We start from the raw sequence: 21346 nt of genomic DNA on the forward strand, positions 1-21346 counted from the left end.
GTACTTTAATCTGTGGACTGTAATGTTTGGTTCTGTTTGTTTACCTTGCTGAACCCTGGTCTGACTACTGATTAGTCCTCTGTTAGACTCTTGTATATTGTTTATGGTTCTTCTTTTTCTGTGGCCTATTAGAGACAGATATAAACAACCTCCTGACCATATCAGCCAATCACTGAGCAGCATGTAGTTGGGGCAGGGTTCTGAAATACACACACTCTGTAGAGGTAGTAGAAACATCAAAGTTGTAAGGATCAGGATGACAGGAAAAATAAAAAGTGAAAGTTCTTTGCAAAGTTATTTTAATTATTTTTTAATCATATTGTAAGTTCAATGTCCCTTTGTGTATTGTCTATCTTATCTCTTTTGCTGTGGTCAATTAGGGACTGAACTGATCAAGCAATAACTATTTTGTGATTGGCTGATTGTTGTCACATGATACAGGGTTTGGGAAAATTGGTATAACTTTGAAATTTGCCAGAATATTTTCTACTGCTTATTTAAAATTCATAGTAAGTGTTATTGTATTGTCTCTTTATTGTGTATTGAGTGGTCCTTTAAATGAGAACCTCTATGGAGTTTAATTTTGCTTTAAATAATGGACACAGTGTGGTGAGTTTTATTTACTCCTGGTTTTTCAACCTAAGGCTTTGGGTACATTGTGGCCCATTTATATAATTTATGTGGTTCCTTCACTTTACAAAATTGCATAAAGTGTGTGTATAAGACATAAAGGAATATTCATCCATTTCACCTAAAGCTGTTTATACACAGCATGTGACAGAGAGAAACGCTAGAGTAGGTTCTATATCTGTCTTCTATTTTACAGACATATATTGTCTCTCCATATAATAATTCATCCATTCATTTGACAGCTGAAGCTGTAGAACAACTTCATCTTCACTACTGGCTATTTGAGCTCTTCTCTGGTTCAGTGTATTTTTCTGGATCTGCTGTACAAGTTCCTGTGACTGTGTATAATGAGGTTTGTGGCACTTCTCTTACTAGAAAATTTTAATTAAAAATAGTTTGAGATGTCAATTATGTTTGTTTTATTCAATAATCAAATCAGCAGACCAGAAAAAAAAACCTTAAACATAATCCAGTCCGGCCCCTCTATTGAAACGTTTGGCATAAACATCGATGACCTCATATCTGTGCACAAGTAGGGAGGAGCTTCTAACGTCCCTTATTAAAGTCATTTGCTGATAAAAATCTTAAAGAAGCAAACGTCTAACTACCATCATGTGGTCTTCAGCACTTACAGGTCTCTGGCTACTGACTACATTGGCTAATGCTGCTGAAACCTGTCCAGGTACGTAACCAATAATCATTAGGCAGGTTTAGGATTTGTTTGCCTTTTTCTTTAGGTTTAATGAAAATTATGTTCTTAAGGAAAAATGTTTTTAATATATGTTTACTGTGCAACTGTAAACTCATCAATATATATAGGCTATGCAGAATAACACTATGAGTGGAGTTAACTCTGTGTTTCTCTTTGATTATCCATGGGAGGCGGGGGCTTACATTGTTTGTTTATTAATTATTTTATGTATGAAATGACAAGTTTGGATAATCAATATTTAACAATAATGGATGTTACTTAAGAACATTAAAACTGCAGATCATTTAATCTTTATATACATACACATACAGTGTTTATGAACACAATCAATAAAAATAACACAGCAAGTGAAGTGGTTTTATATTAAATTTTTTAACTTGAAATATTTTATATTCCGAGTTTTGCACCATTTGATAAAAGGAAAAATAATTTGCATTACAGCTGACACTCTAGGTCTAAAGAGTAGTAATATTTTAAACCATTTGAGAAATTTAACCAATTAGTAGGAAAATTTAAAACCAAAAAATGAGTGCAAATGCCCACAAAGAGAAAAAGTACTTTGGAATTAATCATTGTTCAGACAAAATTACATGTGATAAACATTAAACTATACAGCGGAGCAGCAGATAAGGCTACTGGGATACTTGTTTGTATAAAGAGTTGTATTAGATGTAAAATAAATCCCTTTAAATATCACTAGTCAGATCATGAATATTGTGTGCAACCCTGAAGAGGACTTATCCAGAAGAATGAAAATAAACTAGTGATACTCAGCCTACTGCAATGGCTTATGGTCTAATTATTTACAGAGACATCTATATCTATAACTTAGAGAAGAGAAAGGAAATAGTTGATATGACATAAACCATAAAAGGGACACGAAACCCAACATTTTTCTTCCACAATTCAGGCAGAGCATACAATTTTACACAACTTTCCAATTTAATTTTATTATCTAATTCACTTCATTTTTTGTTGAAAAGAATACCTAGGTAGGCTCAGTAGCTGGGTGCTAGCTGCTGATTAGTGGCTGCACATATATCCCTCTTGTTATTGGCTCACCAGATGTGCTCAGTTAGCTCCCAGTGGTGCACTGCTTCTCCTTCAACAAAGGATACTAAGAACATTAAAAAAATGATAATAGAAGTAAATTGGAAAGTTGTTTAAATGTGTATGTTCTATCTGAGTCATGAAAAAAAAAAAAAATAGGTTTGATGTCCCATTAACTATATTAAGGAATTTAATAGTTAATATGGAAATGATTCTTTTTTGCAATAAAAGGCAACAGCAGAACAAGGGTTAATATGTTTTTGACTTGAGATCATTTATATAATGAGATTCCTTGTGCAGGGCTTGCTAAATATTTTATCTATCAATATCAAGAGAAAGGGGAATCTTTTCATTGGATGATTATAGACTTAGTAAAAATAAACCTAGGGGAGGCGATGAGATGAAGGCTGTCTTTAAACAAGAGGCTTTTTGGATCTTTACTTTAAGGATTTGGAAAACCACTAGTTATGAATATAGAAGGGATGTGATTGACTTTTGCTAATAAAGTTATTTGATATTTTTTAGAATTGGGATGGAACATTAAGAAACCTAACTGTTCATGTAATAGCAGTACCTTTATGATTTGGATTGTACAATAGTATAAGATAAGATTAATTAGTTAAATAAGATATTTGTGATCTGACATACACAGTGTATATTTGAATATAGTGTAGGCAAAGTCACACTAGTTACTGCCACTTTAAATATTTGCCACATAGTAATTTCTCAAAGATATAGCAGCTAATGCATATGTTACCTGGGAACACAGTTATAGTTAATGACTATATTGTATAGAAAACAATACAGTATATGAGTTTGTTTATTGACAGAATTAGTGTAAAATGCTTTGCAGTATTAGATAAGCTGTATCTACTCGTTCTCTCTGGTTTATCACTTTTGTTGTCAAACAATTCAACCAGATTAGGCCAGGATGATCTTTCATGAACTTTGCTTTTCTGACGCTACAACCTATACTACTTTATGTAAGACAGCATTCTTTTCTATATAAAACAAATGCATTAATTTTCCTGCTAATGAGGTCAGACCCACATGCCTGTATTTACCAGAGTTTTCTCCTCTGCCCTTTTTATTTTGGACTACAATTTAAATTCTTTAGTTATACATAAATTACTTTTCTCATAGACATAAAGGTTGTGGGAATTGGAGAATCGGACAAGTTAACCATCCTCAGAGGTTGTCCTGGGAATCCCGGACCTCCTGGCCATAAAGGTGAAGCTGGATCACCGGGAGAGACAGGTGAATGTGGATCTTGCACTAAATACATCTAATTAGCTAAAGTTTTAATCTATCTTATAGAGATAATGTAAAAACTACTTCCTGTAAAACATTAGAGCTTTTAAGTTATGCATTATTGGTAATGTGTTTATCCTCAAGCACAGAGTAAACAGTTAGTAGCCGGTCATATAACTGCTGCTACAGTTTGGCTAACAGGCCTTGCCGGGAGTATGAATGCCCATTTAGTTTACCAACAAGTTAACTAACATATTAACAATATATAGACATGATTTTCAAATAGATTTAAATATTCAAAGTTAAGGGAACAAATATAATGAAAGTCTATAGTAAAGTTTTATAGATATAGGGCTTTATAAACTAGTTTGTACGTCCCATGAGAATAAAGCTCACTGGGCCACACATAGCTTTCTTCTCACCATTAATCCAAAAGTCATGATGAACATTGACTAAGCCTTGGATTTACAGCTCGTTATGAGTACCCACGCTAATGCACAATATATTACTAATGGTTTAAAACATAATTCATTTTGTATGAATGTAAAATCAGGTCTATTGTTGGCGTTTGTGGGGCTCTAGGCCCTCAGCCTAACTCCCTTATTCCCTAACGCTCTGAATGACCCATCAGTGTCCCAACAATTATTGTGTCCTATATAAAGAATAACACTATATATTACACCTCCTGAAATTACAAACACTTCTTCGTAAACTAAATACAGGATGTACATTGCACCTTCTCATACCCTCACCCCTAACATTAAGGGGGCCCCAAAACACGGTGCAGTTGCCCCTCTTGCCCTGGCCAAAGGGCAGAACTGTGTAAAATCAGAAGAAATATCCACTAAAGTCAAGTGCACAAATATTTTAATGATAGAGCTAAAACGTGAGTTTTTCTCACACTGTAGAGTGAGAGAGTTTTGATGTGAGGAAACTGTAAACATTCTTTTTTAGATGGATATTTAATTTTATTTTGTATGCATATAATTTTATATATGCACAGTACATGTTAGATATGTAGTTTAAACTTAAAGTTAAAGTAGTAACTAGTGCTGCTGCTACAAGCTGCCAGGAGCACAGAAAGATAATTTAGTGAGTTTGTTTGTGTTTTTTTTTATTTGTCTCAAGAAAGAATTCTATGGATTATATTTGGTTGTTTTCGAAATACAGAATATTAAGATGTATATAAGCAAAGAATACAAATATCTTTCTTTTTATTTATTACTTAAAAACTATATATTTTCTTTTTAGAAATATACTAGTCGATAAGCCTACCCAGAGGGCAGTCTAATGTACAGTACACTAACCTAAGACCCCTAACCTAACACCCCATTAAATAAACCCAAATTAACTAAACTAATACATTCTAAAGTTACAAAAAATAAAAATGATAACATTACAGAAAATAAAAAAATCAAATTACCAAATTTAACAAAATTAAACCTAATCCCTATTAAATTAAAGACCCCCAAAATAAAAACACCCCCTACTCTAATAATAAACTACCAGTAGCCCTTAAAAGGGCTTTTTGCAGGGCATTGCCCCAAGATAATCAGCTCTTTTTTTACAAAAAATATACAAAGTCCCACCTAACATTAAATGCCCCCAGCCCCCAAAATAAAAGAACCTAACACTAAAAAAACCTATACTACCCATTGCCCTGAAAAGGGCATGTGTTTGGGCATTGTCCTTAAAGGGGCATTTAGCTCTTTTTCTGCCCATCCCTAATCTAAATAAAACAAATCCCCCCCCCCCCCCCCCAAAAAAAAAAAAACCTTAAAAAATCCTAAGTCTAACCCCCAGGAGAATTATTTTGTCCTTGCGCTGCCAACATTCCATTGAGGATGCGTGCGCAACTGCCGACGGCGACGGACATTACAAACGCAATTATAGTGTATATATATATATATATATATATATGTGTGTGTAGACAAAAGATGCACTCACAGGACGAAGGGGTTGTGAACCCCAAAAACGTTCCAACATTAAATATTTTTTTTTGAGAAAGTCCTGTGAGTGCATCTTTTGTCTACATATGCACTTTTATCCTTGCACCCAGGCTGTTAACGACTTGGAGGGTTGAGCTGGAAATTGTTTTTAAGTACATTTAAGTAATATAAGGACCATTACATACAGCATAATTACAAAATCAACAAATGTATAGTTAAAAGACAATTCAATAACACTTTGAGTTCCATGTACTAAGCAACAGATACTGATTTTGAGCCCTTTCAGGACAGGCTAACTCATGCAAACCTGCTTACTGCAAGTGGCCATATAACCGCTGCTTTGTAACCTAATTTCCACCCATGAGGTTACGGAGATAAATCACCCTGCTCTTGTGTGAATTCTTATGCAATAGTACAGTGTCTGCTGCCTGTCTCCCACATTAAAGGGCCCAATAATATATGGGGCCCTTAGTCTGAATTTCAAATGAGTCGTAGATTTTATTCTGACAAATTCAAACGTTACTTCTATTTTCCCTGTCTCTTGTATCACAAGACAGCCAATCACAAAGCACATATACATATATACTGTGAACTTTTGTACTTGCTCAGTAGAAGCTGATTGCTTAGAAAGCGTACATATAAAAAACTGCATATTCTGATTATAGAATTAGTGGAAAGTTTTTTTTTTTTTTAAAGTGCATGCTTAATTTGAATCAAGTTAATTTGACTTTAGTGTTTCTTTAACTATTTAAATTTATTTTGCAGGAATAAAGGGTGTTGCTGGAATACCAGGAAAGACTGGACCCCCAGGTGGGAGAGGTTTGGTTTCACTACACATATATAGTTATTTTATCTGGGATATTTGGAATAAAACACACACTTATATTACAGGAACAATTCTGCAGGTTGTCAATTAAACAGTCATTCAAATAGGCAACTGACTACTAAGAAAAATCCATTTTGCTTTGAGTAGTTACAAAAATAAATCTTAATTTGATCTTAAACTACTAAAACTAAAATTGAAACTTATTTAATTTAGCTAATTAAACTATACATTGGCCCTTGTTGATTCTGTAATTTAGATAGGTCAGTCTGTGGTAAGTGTCATACTCAAATCTTCATTGATAGTGATATTGACATCACCCTGAACAAGCTTGCTCAGGTGATTGACAGGACCTTCTCTTGCACTATTAGTTGGCATTACACACTCAAGCGAGTGTTTATTGGTACATAAGGGCAGCGAATGTTCAGCTGTGCGCACAGATTCTCAAGTGCAGAACCTATCTGCACAGTGTTAGTAATAGGGCATCATGTAATTATAACATAGCTGTTGGGTTTTATTTTGGAATAGCCAGTTTTAAACATCATAAAGTTGTTTTAGGAGCACATTGGAATTAATGGCAGCTGAAAAACTAAAAATTAGATGTAATTTCTCAGCAACAGATACATTTTCAATATTCTTCAATAGGTGTAAAGGGACAAATGCCATTTACAACTAATATTTCTAAATGGGAAAGATTGTTTTAAACACCTATATCTCATTCATAAATCTTTCATTTTGACTTTCATATAGGGCAAGCAATTTAAAACAATTTTCCAATTATATTTTATCTTTTTTTTTTTTGTTTTTTTGGTATTCTTTGTTGAAACCTAGGTAGGCTCATATGGTAGTTTTAAGCCCTTGAAGGCCACCTGCATTTTGACAGTTTACACAGCTAGACAGTGCTAGTTCATGTGTGCTATATAGATAACATCGTGCTCACTCCCATTGAGTTATTTAAGAGTCAACACTGGCTAAAATGCAAGTTTGTCAAAAGAACTGAGATAAGGTAAAAAATGTATTAATATAACTGTTGGTTATGCAAAACTGGGGAATAATAAAGGGATTATCTATTTTTAAACAAAAACACATTGGTGTAGACTGTACCTTTAAATAGTGTTAAGTCCTTTTCAATAATGTTTTTTTCTCTGTAAGTTTATAAATGTTTTTACAGCATTTTCTTTAAGGGACATGAAATGCGTTTTTCATCATTCATACAGAGCATACAGTTCCCATTTTATTTCTATTATCAAATTTGTAACATTGTTTAAAATTAATCATGAAAGAAAAAAATGGATTTCATGTCCCTTTAAAACTATAAACTGGAATATTTCCAACTTCAACAGAAAACAGGTCAATATTTAATTTACAACTTGTAATATATCTTGTACTTTAAGGATTTAATCCAATAAATTGTTCTTGTTTTGTGGACAGGTGAACCCGGCACCTCTGGAATCAAGGGGCAAAAAGGTGAGTTTTAATTTAAGGGGTATTAAATACAGAGTATACTGTGAAAACAGTTACATCTGTTAAACAACGTATCAATATGAGATATCGGTAATAATGGTTGATTTTTTTAATATGACAGACAGACAGAACTCCCAATAAGATCTCCTGAAGATCCCCCTGAAGAGCCCCTGACACGCGTTTCGCATTGGGAGCTCTGTCCCCCTATTTTTAATCTGCTTGAACTAACATAAGTTAAGGACATTATAGCTATTTGTGTTTGCTACAATTTGTAATTAGAACATCAATAGACTATGCTACATGTAAATTAGATCCCATATAGCAGGAGCTTATATATCAGTCTAGCATTAGCTATAAATGTAATACATCATTCTAGATTGATCTTTTATATCCATTATTGATATCCAGGAATACTTTCTCCTAACTGGTGTTTATATCTAGTATAATTAATAGCATAAGTCCTATATTCATTATTTAAACATTTTATTTAAAAATGAGGTCCCTTTGATTCTCATAAGCTGCTAGTGCAATGTGTTTTTATTTTATGTTGAATATGGTGTGTATGAGTATCTTTTATCAGAACATAATTCATTTAAATTATGAAAATAAAAGGTCAATTTTAATCTGAAACATTTAGTGATACTAATTTGATTTAACAATGAGTTTATTCTTACTTTTCAGTCTTTCTATAAGACTTAGTAAAACTGATATCTTGCACAATTACTATAAACTTTAAAAAGATTGTATTACAATATCAAGATAATAAAAATTTTACTTAATGAAATTACAAAAAAATAATTAAAGTTTTGCAGAAGTGTTTACAATTTTTATGGGTAAGCTGGGGGATGTGCTGATGAGTTTATGGAACCTAGGGGGCAGGGTATAGAAAGTTTGGGAACCAATGGAGTGATTAAATAAATTTAAAACTTTATTCAAACATAATTTCACCTTCACAAAGAGCCACCTCTTCATCCTTATTAATCTAGCCCAAGGGACAGTAAGCCTGCACAGTAGAAATACATACTAATACAATAATATGTAGTCACATAATCTAACAAGAGTGCTAAATGTTGACAAATAGAAAAAAAGTACATTAATATAAAACATATAACCTTAATGTTGCTTTATTTTATTTTGTTTGTTTGTGTAGTCTAATGAAAAGACCTAGATTTACAAGTTCTGAAGGCAGCAAAGTACACAAATATATTAGGATTAGTTTTAGAGGGATTTCAGTGCAGTCTTGAATGAGCAAGAGCTGGTGGTTTGAAATCACCCTGGACTATTCCAACCAGCATGATTGGCCAGACGTGAGCAGGAGACAGCGTTGCTGTGATGTCCGGCGTACAGGTTAATAGGAGCATACCTGGTCTGCCCAGAGTTATGTACATTAGCCTTTATCATGTTATGAATATATGTTTCTGAACCTCAAATTAAGTGTAAACTATTAAAAAAAAAAAAAATAGATTACAGATCTATGGTCTACTGCTGATAATTTCACCTATAAGATATGTCATACAGTGTCTATAAGGTTCAGACACAGAGGAACATATGGACCTGTTTGCTACCGCTTATCAATTAGAACTATTTTCTATTTTTTTTTTAGCTATGTCTATTTCTTCCCAGCTAAATATTTAGATTAAACATTTAATTTACAATATATATTACTTTTGGGTTTATGCAAAACACAACTTGCTAAAAAGCATATTTTTGGCCAACAGGCGAAAAAGGAGACATTGGCAAAGCTGAACCGCTATATGGTGAGTGATCTACATTATGGCTCAAGCCGTAACTACTGATAATTTGGGTTGAATCTTATTCTAGTACTGTTAATATTATCAGTCTATAAAGGTTGTATTTTAAACAAAACATTTCATCTGATTGTAAACCCATCTGAAAATAATTTATGAGAATCTGAATCTGTAACTTTTCTTATTTGATGTTTTAGCTGCAAGAAACTGTAAGGAGCTTCTGGATCAGGGTGAGGTCCTAAGTGACTGGTACATAATATACCCAGATGGCGAGCGACCCCTGAAGGTGCTGTGTGATATGCACACCGATGGAGGAGGCTGGATTGTGAGTACTGAGTAGTCAGCTAGCACAGCTTCTCTCTCATATGAGCACTTTATGATTGACAGCTCTTTTCAAATTGATTAATCTTTTAACCGCCTTCTATAGAAATTCAGAATTTAATATAAAAATATGTTGACTAGTGGTGACTTTACAGGAGAAAATGGAGCTGCAAGTGAACATTGACTCTTTGTTGGGGTAAATTGGCTGATTCAGGAACATGATTCCTATTAAGAACCTAATGTACAAGGGTGATAATAGTTTGGATTACGTCCTGCTGAGATATAGATAGGTGATCCATAGTAATTGATAAACTACAACAAAGTACCCTGATAGAAAAAACAAGAAATAAGCCAATAACTTCATCAGGGTCAAATACTTTTTATCAGTCCAGTCTTACAGTAATACAACCGGTAACGCACAGGTCACAAGTCAAACTTTTCCAGGATCAACTATCTGTAAGCAGTCAATGCCTTCAATTTTATGGCAAGGAGCACGCACGCGACAAGCCAGGATAACATTCAATTTAAGCAGCACAAGTTTGCAAAAGTACAGCAGGGAGCACACAGAGGGTTAGCCAGTAACTTTGCCAGGGTCAAGTACCTTTAAGCCGTTTGAGTTTGCAAAGGTTCAGCAAGAAACAGAAGGGAAGCCAAAAACAAAGCTAGGGTCAGCAGGCAAACGGGAGACAGAAACCCTAGGTGATCATCTTAAACAGGTGCAATATCCAAGCATCAGCTAGCTAGCCACTAAGGCCTTTTACACTGATGCCCAACTTTGTTTCCTACATGCCTTATATTAGATTCAGCAGTGCTGTACCTTCAGAGATAGGGGCCGGACCCGCCGCAGGCACTGCTTTTGGGTGTAACATATATAGAAATGACCAAGACGTTCAAAAAGACTTATAAATCAGGCAGGATAGTTGTTTATGTGCATGTTTTATATGTATATAGTTCTGGATTTGAGTAACTTCACTGTAAATAGTTAATGGCATTTTATTGTCCCCCATTAATCAAACCTTCAACTGTAAAATAGCCTACATCAAATCAAATGCGTATCTGACCAACTTAAGGTATTATGATGCCATCTTAATAATAATGTAGTCAAATCCAATACAGCATCAAAGTACAACTGACAGGGATTAATTACAGAGTTATTAACACAAATGCATCATTATAGTACTGATGGTCTTACAGATATAAAACTTATCCTACCTTCTAGAAGTCCACTTTTCAAACCGTGTCACACATGTGACTTTACATCCGCCATCTTTGAGCTTGAAAATACATTGATGAGAAGCGTCAAGGGGAACAAGTCTGGTAGAGTAAACAATAGACTGTCTACCGGTATAAATAGGTACATAGAGGTTTATCATTGTTGGGATTTACGTTTACCATATTAGGAATGTGTCATAAACAGAGTTTTATGATATTACACCTAAACCTATAAATGTGGAGACCTCAGCTGATAAAATGTGTGAATTAATAGATAGGGCACAGGGGAAAAATTTGCAAATCTAGATAATAAATCTTATATCACTGATGCCATCAACCATACAATTTACGCATACATTTAAGTATTTATTTATTTTATTTTATTAAATGCACAACTGCAATATATAAAAAGGACTCAGTTTGTAACATCATTTGACAAGTTTGTAAATAAAGAGCCTGAAAATTTTACATATTTTTTAGACATCTTTATAATTACAATTGAAATCTGAATAGTATCTGTGGAAACCTAGCTGTATTGTATCCTTTATATTGAAAAACATGAAACTATGGCTGATATTGCAAATAATTGGTAAATATAGTATCACATGATTATCTGGCAAAGTAAAGAAAACTTTGGATAATTGCGGCAGTCGATGGATCTAATTTATGAAGATATCGTTGTTGTCCTCGGCCAAGTAGAGGCGTAATTTGTCTTGTTTTAGAGAACTTTGGGCAGTGACTGGTTAAATGCTTGTGCCGAGGTATATTGGGTGCTTTTCTGGTTGTAGATGGGATAAAGAGAGGCCCCGTGTGTTTATCTTTAACAAAGTAATTTCAAAGTTTTTTAAAGCAGAGTTTAAATTTTCTGTAGGAAGGAGCGGAAACAACGATTTCTAATGTTTTCTTTCTGGAATCATAATTTTTTTTTGGCAATTATGTATTTAGCCACTTTGTTTCTCTATTTTTTTAATTTGAGAGGTACTCTGTTATGTGGCACAGTCATTTTTATAAAGTCACTTTTGTATACAAATTTTGTACATAACATACAACAAAGCACAAAGTTTAACCCTTTAAGTGCTAAGCACTTTCCCACCTGTTTTTTTGGGGGGGTTTTTAACAAAGTTTTTTTAACTTTTTTTCCCAGACCCCCAAGACTTACACTGTTGGAAATGTTAGGCGACTACCTTTCCAATGGTGGGTGTTGGGGGTCTGTAGCTGCTTAGATGCCTGAGATACAGGCTTCTAAGCAGCATGCCCCCTGCTCCTATACTTAACATTGTTAAGTATAAATAAAGTTGCGCAGTGACGTCATCATGTAAAACGGGAAGCCCTGGCAATGCCTGTCACTCTACAGGCATGATCGCAGGGGTCGGAGCCTTTGGGAGCCCCCAGATCTCCCTCAAGGTGGGAGACTGTGCTAGTGACGGCTCTGAGCCGTCATTAGCACCAGAATGGGGAACTCTGTGACGGCTCAGAGTCATCATTAGCACTCAAAGGGTTAAAGGGACATTAAACAAATTGAGAAGGTAACATAAAATTATAAATTATACACACACACACCATATATTATATATATATGTATACAGTATATATATAAATAACACACAGAGGAAGTCCAGCACTCACTTACAAGCTCTCAGATAAGATTTAAAGCAAAACTGGAATAGTTAGTTAACGCATCTGGCCAAATAGGACAGGTACCACATCAAGGTATCTCCCAAAACCTGGGTCTGTAATACAGCCATACAATGCAAGCTCTCAATCAAACTGGGAACAAGTCAAGGGTTCACAGACTTATGTAATCACCCTAGACATATACAAACACGGAAGGGGACTTCAGTCTCAGGCCTCTAGTTATGAAGCTGTCTACTTTCCTGCATTCGCCGGCCCAATACGCTCGCCTAAGCTCACCTACCATCGCCGCCGCGGACCTGAATACATTCGCCAAAGTTATCAAGAAAGCTGTCAAGAAGCCGCGCACCAAGTACGGAGCGATGAGCAGCGGACTGTTGTTAACTGACACTCATCGATCTCGCTGCTCATCAGCTTCTTCGCAGCTTTCTTGCTAGCCTGTCACTAAGCACCCACACTATACTATACTTTTTTACCCCCTAGACCGCAGCTCCTTGAGCCCCCTGCAACTGAATAAAGTTAATAACTTCTAAACCGCCGCTCCTGGAGCCCGCCACAACTATAATAAATATATGAACCCCTAAACTGCCGCTCCCGGACCCCGCCGCAACTTTAATAAATATATGAACCCCTAAACCGCCGCAACTGTAATAAATATATGAACCCCTAAACCGCCGCTCCCGGACCCTGCCACAACTATAATAAATATATGAACCCCTAAACCGCCACTCCCGGACCCCGCCGCCACCTACATTATACTTATTAACCCCTAATCTGCCGCCCCCTATATAAAGTTATTAACCCCTATCCTGCGGATCCCGGACCCCGCCGCAACTAAATTAAATGTTTAACCCCTAAACCGCCTCTCCCGGACCCCGCAGCCACCTATATTAAACTTATTAACCCCTAAGCCTAAGCCTAAGACTAACACTAACACCCCCCTAACTTAAATATTATTTTAATAAATCTAAATACATATTACTATTATTAACTAAATTATTCCTATTTAAAACTAAATACTTATCCAATCAGCCAATCGGATTGACCTCGCATTCTATTGGCTGATCGGAACAGCCAATAGAATGCAAGGTCAATCCGATTGGCTGATGGGATCAGCCAATCTGATTGAACTTCAATCCGATTGGCTGATAGAATCCTATAAGCCAATCGGAATTCGAGGGACGCCATCTTGGATGATGTCCCTTAAAGGTACCTTCATTCAGTGTTAGGACGTTGTTGGAAGAAGATGGCTCTGTGTCAGCTGCATGGCAGATGGCTCCGCTCCGCTCCGGATGATTGAAGAAAGAAGACGCCGCTTGGATGAAGACTTCCACCAGATGCAGGACCTCTTCTTGCCCCGCTTGGATGAAGAATTCGGCTCGGCTGAGTGAAGACGACTCAAGGTAGGGAGATCTTCAGGGGTTAGTGTTAGGTTTTTTTTAAGGGGGGTTTGGGTGGGTTAGAGTAGGGGTATGTGGGTGGTGGGTTTTAATGTTGGGGAGGGTTTACAGGTAAAAGAGCCGATTACTTTGGGGCAATGCCCCGCAAAAAGCCCTTTTAAGGGCTGGTAAAAGAGCTGATTACTTTGTAATTTAGAATAGGGTAGGGCATTTTTTATTTTGGGGGGCTTTATTATTTTATTAGGGGGCTTAGATTAGGTGTAATTAGTTTAAACGTCGTGTATTTTTTTTTATTTTCTGTAATTTAGTGTTTGTTTTTGTACTATAGTTTAGTTTATTTAATTGTATTTAATTTTAGGTAATTTTAGTTAATTAATTTAATGATAGTGTAGTGTTAGGTGTAATTGTAACTTAGGTTAGGATTTATTTTACAGGTAATTTTGTATTTATTTTAGCTAGGTAGCTATTAAATAGTTATTAACTATTTAATAGCTATTGTACCTAGTTAAAATAAATACAATGTTGCCTGTAAAATAAAAATAAATCCTAAAATAGCTACAATATAATTATTAATTATAGGGGGCGGCAGATTAGGGGTTAATAGGTATAATGTAGGTGGCGGGGTCCGGGAGCGGCAGTTTAGGGGTTCATATATTTATTATAGTTGCGGTGGGGTCTGGGAGTGGCAGTTTAGGGGTTCATATATTTATTATAGTTGCGGCGGGGTCCGGGAGCAGCGGTTTAGGGGTTCATATATTTATTATATTTGCGGCGGGGTCTGGGAGCGGTGGTTTAGGGGTTCATATATTTATTATAGTTGCGGTGGGGTCCAGGAGCGGCGGTTTAGGGGGTAATAAATTTAATTAGGGGGGGCAGATTAGGGGTGTTTAGACTCGGGGTACATGTTAGGGTGTTAGGTGCAGACACTTCCCATAGGGATCAATGAGATATCGGGCAGCAGCGAACATGAGCTTTCGCTGCTGTCAGACTCCCATTGTGTCCTATGGGATCCGCCGCATCCAGGGCGGCGGATTGAAAACCAGGTACGCTGGGCCGGAATATTGCCGAGCGTACCTGCTAGTTATTTGATAACTAGCAAAAGTAGTCAGATTGTGCCGAACTTGCGTTTGGCACATCTGTAGTGACGTAAGAATCGATCTGTGTCGGACTGAGACCGGCGGATCGTAGCTTACGTCACTATATTCTACTTTTGCCGGTCTCTAGCCTTTGATAACTAAGGCGAATCAGCCTCGCCACAAATACGCTGCGGAATTCCAGTGTATTTGCGGTTGATGGCTTGATAACTAGAGGCCACAGATTGGACTGAGACCCTATGGGCCTTGCACCCAGACCTGTCTGAGGTAAACTGCCTGTGACTATGGGGACAGCACAGCTTCCTATGAGTGCTATTGAGCTCCCAGGGCTGAGCATGTTGCAGGGTCATAGGATGTGTACCCAGTCCAGTCTGGGAGTGCAGTCCCCTTCTGTGTTTTGTGTGTGTGTATATATTTTATATATATATATATATATATATATATATATATATATATATATATATATATACTTCTTTGCAATATACTTTCATTATTTATTTTGTCTTCTACTCCCATAATTTCATACTAAAAAACTGTTAGAAATGAAAGTGCAGAACACCATTATATTCCACACAGCCATTGGCTTCACATGCTAGTGACCTAATTATAACTGTCTCTAATTGTCCTTAGCAGATAAAGAAACCTAAGTTACAACATGGCAGCTCCCACTGTTTTATAGACACTAAAACCTTACACATATTTTGTCATTATTTAAATAACTAATAAAACGGAAAGCAACATTCTATATAGCATTTATTTTGTGTTTAATGTCCTATTAAGGTTTCATTATTTGAAAGCTGAAACTAGGAATTTGTTATGTTTTTTTTCTTTCATTTGAAGGAGACCTTAAACTCTGGCAAAAACTGCTTTTATTCTTTACATTTTATTTCTTTATATAAATATTTTCTAGACCCCAAAAAAGTCTCACTCTGTTGCAACCACCCATCTCAACATCCCTACTACAATTTATAAGCATTGGTTCAAGCATAGCACCTATACACTGAGAGGAAGGGTTATCTTATTCATTACATCACATTCAAGATACCTGTAAATTCTATTGTCAATAGATCGTGATAGGTCATGTGCATGTAGAAAATTAAATTGATAGGTCATGTGCATGTAGAAAATTAAAGTGATAGGTCATGTGCATGTAGAAAATTAAAGTGATAGGTCATGTGCATGTAGAAAATAAAATTGATAGGTCATGTGCATGTAGAAAATTAAATTGATAGGTCATGTGCATGTAGAAAATAAAATTGATAGGTCATGTGCATGTAGAAAATAAAATTGATAGGTCATGTGCATGTAGAAAATTAAATTGATAGGTCATGTGCATGTAGAAAATTAAATTGATAGGTCATGTGCATGTAGAAAATTAAATTGATAGGTCATGTGCATGTAGAAAATTAAATTGATAGGTCATGTGCATGTAGAAAATAAAATTGATAGGTCATGTGCATGTAGAAAATTAAATTGATAGGTCATGTGCATGTAGAAAATTAAATTGATAGGTCATGTGCATGTAGAAAATTAAATTCATAGGTCATGTGCATGTAGAAAATTAAATTGATAGGTCATGTGCATGTAGAAAATAAAATTGATAGGTCATGTGCATGTAGAAAATTAAATTGATAGGTCATGTGCAGGTAGAAAATTAAATTGATAGGTCATGTGCATGTAGAAAATTAAATTGATAGGTCATGTGCATGTAGAAAATTAAATTGATAGGTCATGTGCATGTAGAAAATAAAATTGATAGGTCATGTGCATGTAGAAAATTAAATTGATAGGTCATGTGCATGTAGAAAATTAAATTGATAGGTCATGTGCATGTAGAAAATTAAAGTGATTTACACTTGAACATCTTTTGTTTGACTCCCTCAACTCAAGGCAATGCCCCTATACGTTGGCTTTCATCTAGACCACCTTGGACAAAGGACATTTATTTGTTTATTTTCTACCTTTTGCTGTAGGTGTTTCAGCGGCGTTGGGACGGTTCTGTTGACTTCTTCCGTGATTGGAAATCATACAAGACAGGATTCGGCAGCCGTCTGAATGAGTTCTGGTTGGGAAACGATAATATTCACAAGATAACGTCATCAGGTCATAGTCTCCCAGACTTCCTTCGTGACTGACAGAATATGCACCAATAATACTAGCTCTTGTAGACATTCTTATATGTTGTGAAATAATTGTATTTCCCCCCATTGTCACAGGCACATGGGAACTGCGTATAGACCTCCAGGACTTTGAGAACACAAAACACTTTGCCAAATACACATCCTTTAAAGTTATGGGAGAGGCTGAGAAGTACAAGTTGTTGATTGGAGCCTTCAAGGAGGGTAATGCAGGTAAGTGATAGTGCAGCTCTGTGCTACTGTAATGTGTCAGATAGGAAGCATACAATTCTTATTAAAGGGACAGTCAAGTTCAAATTAAAATTGAATGCCCTATCCGAATCATGAAAGTATAAACAACTTTCCAATTTACTTTTATCATCAAATTTGCTTTGTTCTCTTTGCAAAAAGCTAAACCTAGGAAGGCTCATGTGCTAATTTCTAAGCCATTGAAGGCTGCCTCTTATCTCAGTGCACTTTGACAGTTTTAAACTGCTAGACAGCGTTAGTTCATGTGTGTCAGATCGCATTGTGCTCACTACTGTGGAGTTATTTATGAGTCAGCACTTTTTGGCTAAAATGCAAGTATATCAAAAGAACTGAAATTTTGAGTTATACAACATAACATTTGAACTAAGGTGAATACATTTAAAATGTTTTTTGTTTTTTTTTGCCATCCAGTTTTAACAGACTATGGCGCCAAAAGCCGCTGTTTTGGTGCAAGTCTTCAGGCCTCTGAGGCAGCAGACAACAATCCGCGTGATCGTATACGATCGGGTTGATTGACACCCCCTGTTAGCGGCCAATTGGCTGTGGATCTGCAGGGGGCGGCATTGCACAAGCAGTTCACCAGAACTGCTTGTGCAATGATAAATGCAGATAGCCTATGCTGTCTGCATTTATCGATGTCTGGCGGACATGATCTCTACAGCGGATCATGTCCGCCAGAAACATGAACTATTAAAAATGTTGCTTAGTAAATAAAAAAAAATAAAAAAAAGAGATTAATAAACAAAGCATTTTTTTATATCCTTAAAAGAACATTCGATTGCAATAATGCTTTATTTCTATAGAGTATTGTATTAATTAAGGAAATTGTATACATTTAGCCACCAATTAGCAAGCGCTACCCAGGTGCTGAACCAAAAATGGGCCGGCTCCAAAGTTTACATTCCTGCTTTTCAAATAAATACCAAGAGAACAAAGAAACATTTATATTAGGAGTAAATTAGAAAGTTGCTTAAAATTGCAGACTCTATCTGAATCATGGGTTTCATATCCCTTTAATTTTTATTTTAATGGCCCTTTAATTGTGGCCTATTAGGGCTTGTTGTAAATAAGTTTGTTCCCTGCTTGGGAAGGAATCCTAGGTTACACAATTTGCTCTTTGACCTTTTAAGGGAGTGTGGGGAAAGCACTATTTTTACACAAAAGCAATGGGTAATAAAAAGTCCTCTTAAATGAATGAAGGAAAGCTCAGGATGCAGTGAATATATGAAAGTCACACAGCCATATAGAGGTAGATATTGATGTAATAATACTGAACTGTAACTTGCTCCACCTCAGTTAATGTTTCATTTCAGGCGACTCCCTCTCGGGTCACAGCAGCCAACGGTTCACCACCAAGGACCAAGACAATGATGAATACGCAAGCAACTGTGCGGAACTGTTTAAGGGAGGGTGGTGGTATCAAGGCTGCCATTCTTCAAACCTAAATGGATTGTACCATCTGGGACAACACAGCAGTCACGCTGATGGTATTAACTGGTACGCTGGAAGGGGCCACAGTTACTCCTACAAAGTTTCTGAAATGAAGATAAGACCTATGTAAAAGAAGCAGAGGGTGTTATCAAGCAAATAAAAATATCTTACTCTAACATGTGAATGATATATGAACAAATATTAAACCTCAAACAGGCAAGGCTTTCCCCAGTCCACAAATACAACTGTGGCTCCCATCAGCCACTAGCATTGAATACTGCAGTATGCAACATGCACTTCATTCCTGATTCGATATGCATTTAAACAACTTCTAACTAAAGGGATTTAAAGGTCCCTATAAAACCAAACCAAGCACTGAATGTGAGAAGAATAAAAAGGTGCTTAAATAAATGAAAAGTTGTTTTGTACTTTTTTTTTTTTTTTTAAAGCACCAAAGGCATTGCTACCTCTGTAACTTTCCACTGCCCTCCGGTTGTGCACGTCTATGCTCTATTCCTGTTTGGGCTCTTGATAACAAGTTGATAAATACAACTGTTTACATTGTTTTGTTATTCTAGGGGACTTATCTCAGTTTTCATTTTTAGTGCAAAATATTTTAATATATTTAGTTACTGTGTTTTTATAAGTATGACAGAAAATATTTCTAATGTCATTTTAAAGATAGAACCTTAAAGGGACTCTATACGTTAAAATGTATTTCAGCAACTGTTTTCCAAATTACTTCTTATACCAGCTGCAGAGTATTAAATGTTTGTGAGATAGTTCCTTCATGTTTATTTTTTATTTAAAATAGCTGGTTATGGGAATGTTAAAACTATCACCTATTGTTAAGGCACATGCCCATTAAAATGGGTTAACACTGCAGAAATAGCAGACCTGCTCATGCTCTCTCTATACATAAAACCAAATAGGTATTTAAATATTAATTATGGCTGGGGGAGTTTCATGAGCAAAACCAGTTATTTCAAATACAAAAATATCTCTCTTCCATCCCCCCACTGGTAGGTTAATTTATGTTGCTATCTCCTGTTTGCATATTTATTTATTTTTTACAGAGAATATAACAATATTCATGTTTTTAGTATAGGTTGGATTTTTAACAGGCAAAATTAAAGTATAGGAGCTGTTTGCAAACAATTTTATACACCCCAATTTGTCATTAGGAACAAATTAATAGGGAACAGTGTAATGTCCCATTACATATTTCAGGCTCCCTCTGCATATTAATACTTTATTGCTATTAGTCTTGCAGATATGAGATCTTCTCTTTACAGTTCTACAGATGTATTAATTTACTGTTTCATGAGCTGCACACAATGTATTTTCCATACTGTGTCACATTTTACAACTGTTTTGTTATTGTTGGTTTTGAATTCCCGGATATTTAGAAAACTTTTAATCTGTTACTGAGATCAGGAGTTGTAAGAGCAACAAAGGACAAATAAAAGCTTCCTTCCCTGACAACAACCTATTGATACACAGGGCTTTGCTAACAAATCTATAAAAAAAACATTGTCTTGAGTTTGGTACAAGGTTTTATTAAATGTTCTTTGCCTACTAAACATATAAAGTACATTAGGTGCTGTCAAAGGTTCAGAGAATAAAAAGTGTTGAAAGCTATAATTATATATTTCATTATCTCTGTTTATCACATAGAATGAAACTTAATGTTACTATAAGCTAATTGTGTTACCATAACAACATGTCCAATTAGCCAATCATCTCTTTCTCCTGTAACTTTGCTGTATGGTGAATACAATGGGGTAATATTTATTAAGCTGCGGATGCAGCTGTCTACGTGCGAGCCTTCGCAGGAAACAAAAGTTAAGAAGCAGTGATCGTAAGACCGCTGCTTCTCTTAACTCATCCGCCACCTCTGAGGATCGGATACGATCTGGATGATTGACACTCCCTGCTAGTGGCTGATTTGCTGTGAATGTGCAGGGGGCGGCATTGCACAAGCATTTCACAAGAAATGATTTTGCAATGTTAAATGCCGACAGCGGACATGAATCGGCCGCAATGAACCTAGACAAAACGTGATTGGTAATAAATATAAAATATACAAGGAATTATTTCTGATCATATCACATGCATTGAGAAGAAGAAACTAATATTATATACAGTTACTTCAAGAAAATAAAAATAGCTTCAGCAAACCACAGTCTTGTATAATTATTAACACCATTCAATGCTGGATGAACTGGAGATTCTTTTACAC

At 35.8% G+C, this 21346-nt stretch overlaps 1 protein-coding gene across 1 annotated transcript; it reads left to right on the forward strand.

Annotated features, from left to right (window-relative positions):
* The first annotated feature begins 1211 nt into the window (after nt 1–1211).
* Nucleotides 1212–19521, forward strand: LOC128643170 (ficolin-1). Its single transcript, XM_053696142.1, has 9 exons — nt 1212–1312; nt 3536–3649; nt 6358–6402; nt 7847–7882; nt 9598–9636; nt 9825–9952; nt 17260–17389; nt 17503–17637; nt 18987–19521. Exons 1-9 carry the CDS (start codon nt 1243–1245, stop codon nt 19232–19234), a joined length of 945 nt encoding a protein of 314 aa, XP_053552117.1. The 5' UTR covers nt 1212–1242; the 3' UTR covers nt 19235–19521.
* Nucleotides 19522–21346: the final 1825 nt, after the last annotated feature.

Source organism: Bombina bombina, chromosome 12 (genome assembly GCF_027579735.1).
Source record: "Bombina bombina isolate aBomBom1 chromosome 12, aBomBom1.pri, whole genome shotgun sequence".
In the NCBI taxonomy this organism is placed as follows: Eukaryota; Metazoa; Chordata; class Amphibia; order Anura; family Bombinatoridae; genus Bombina; species Bombina bombina.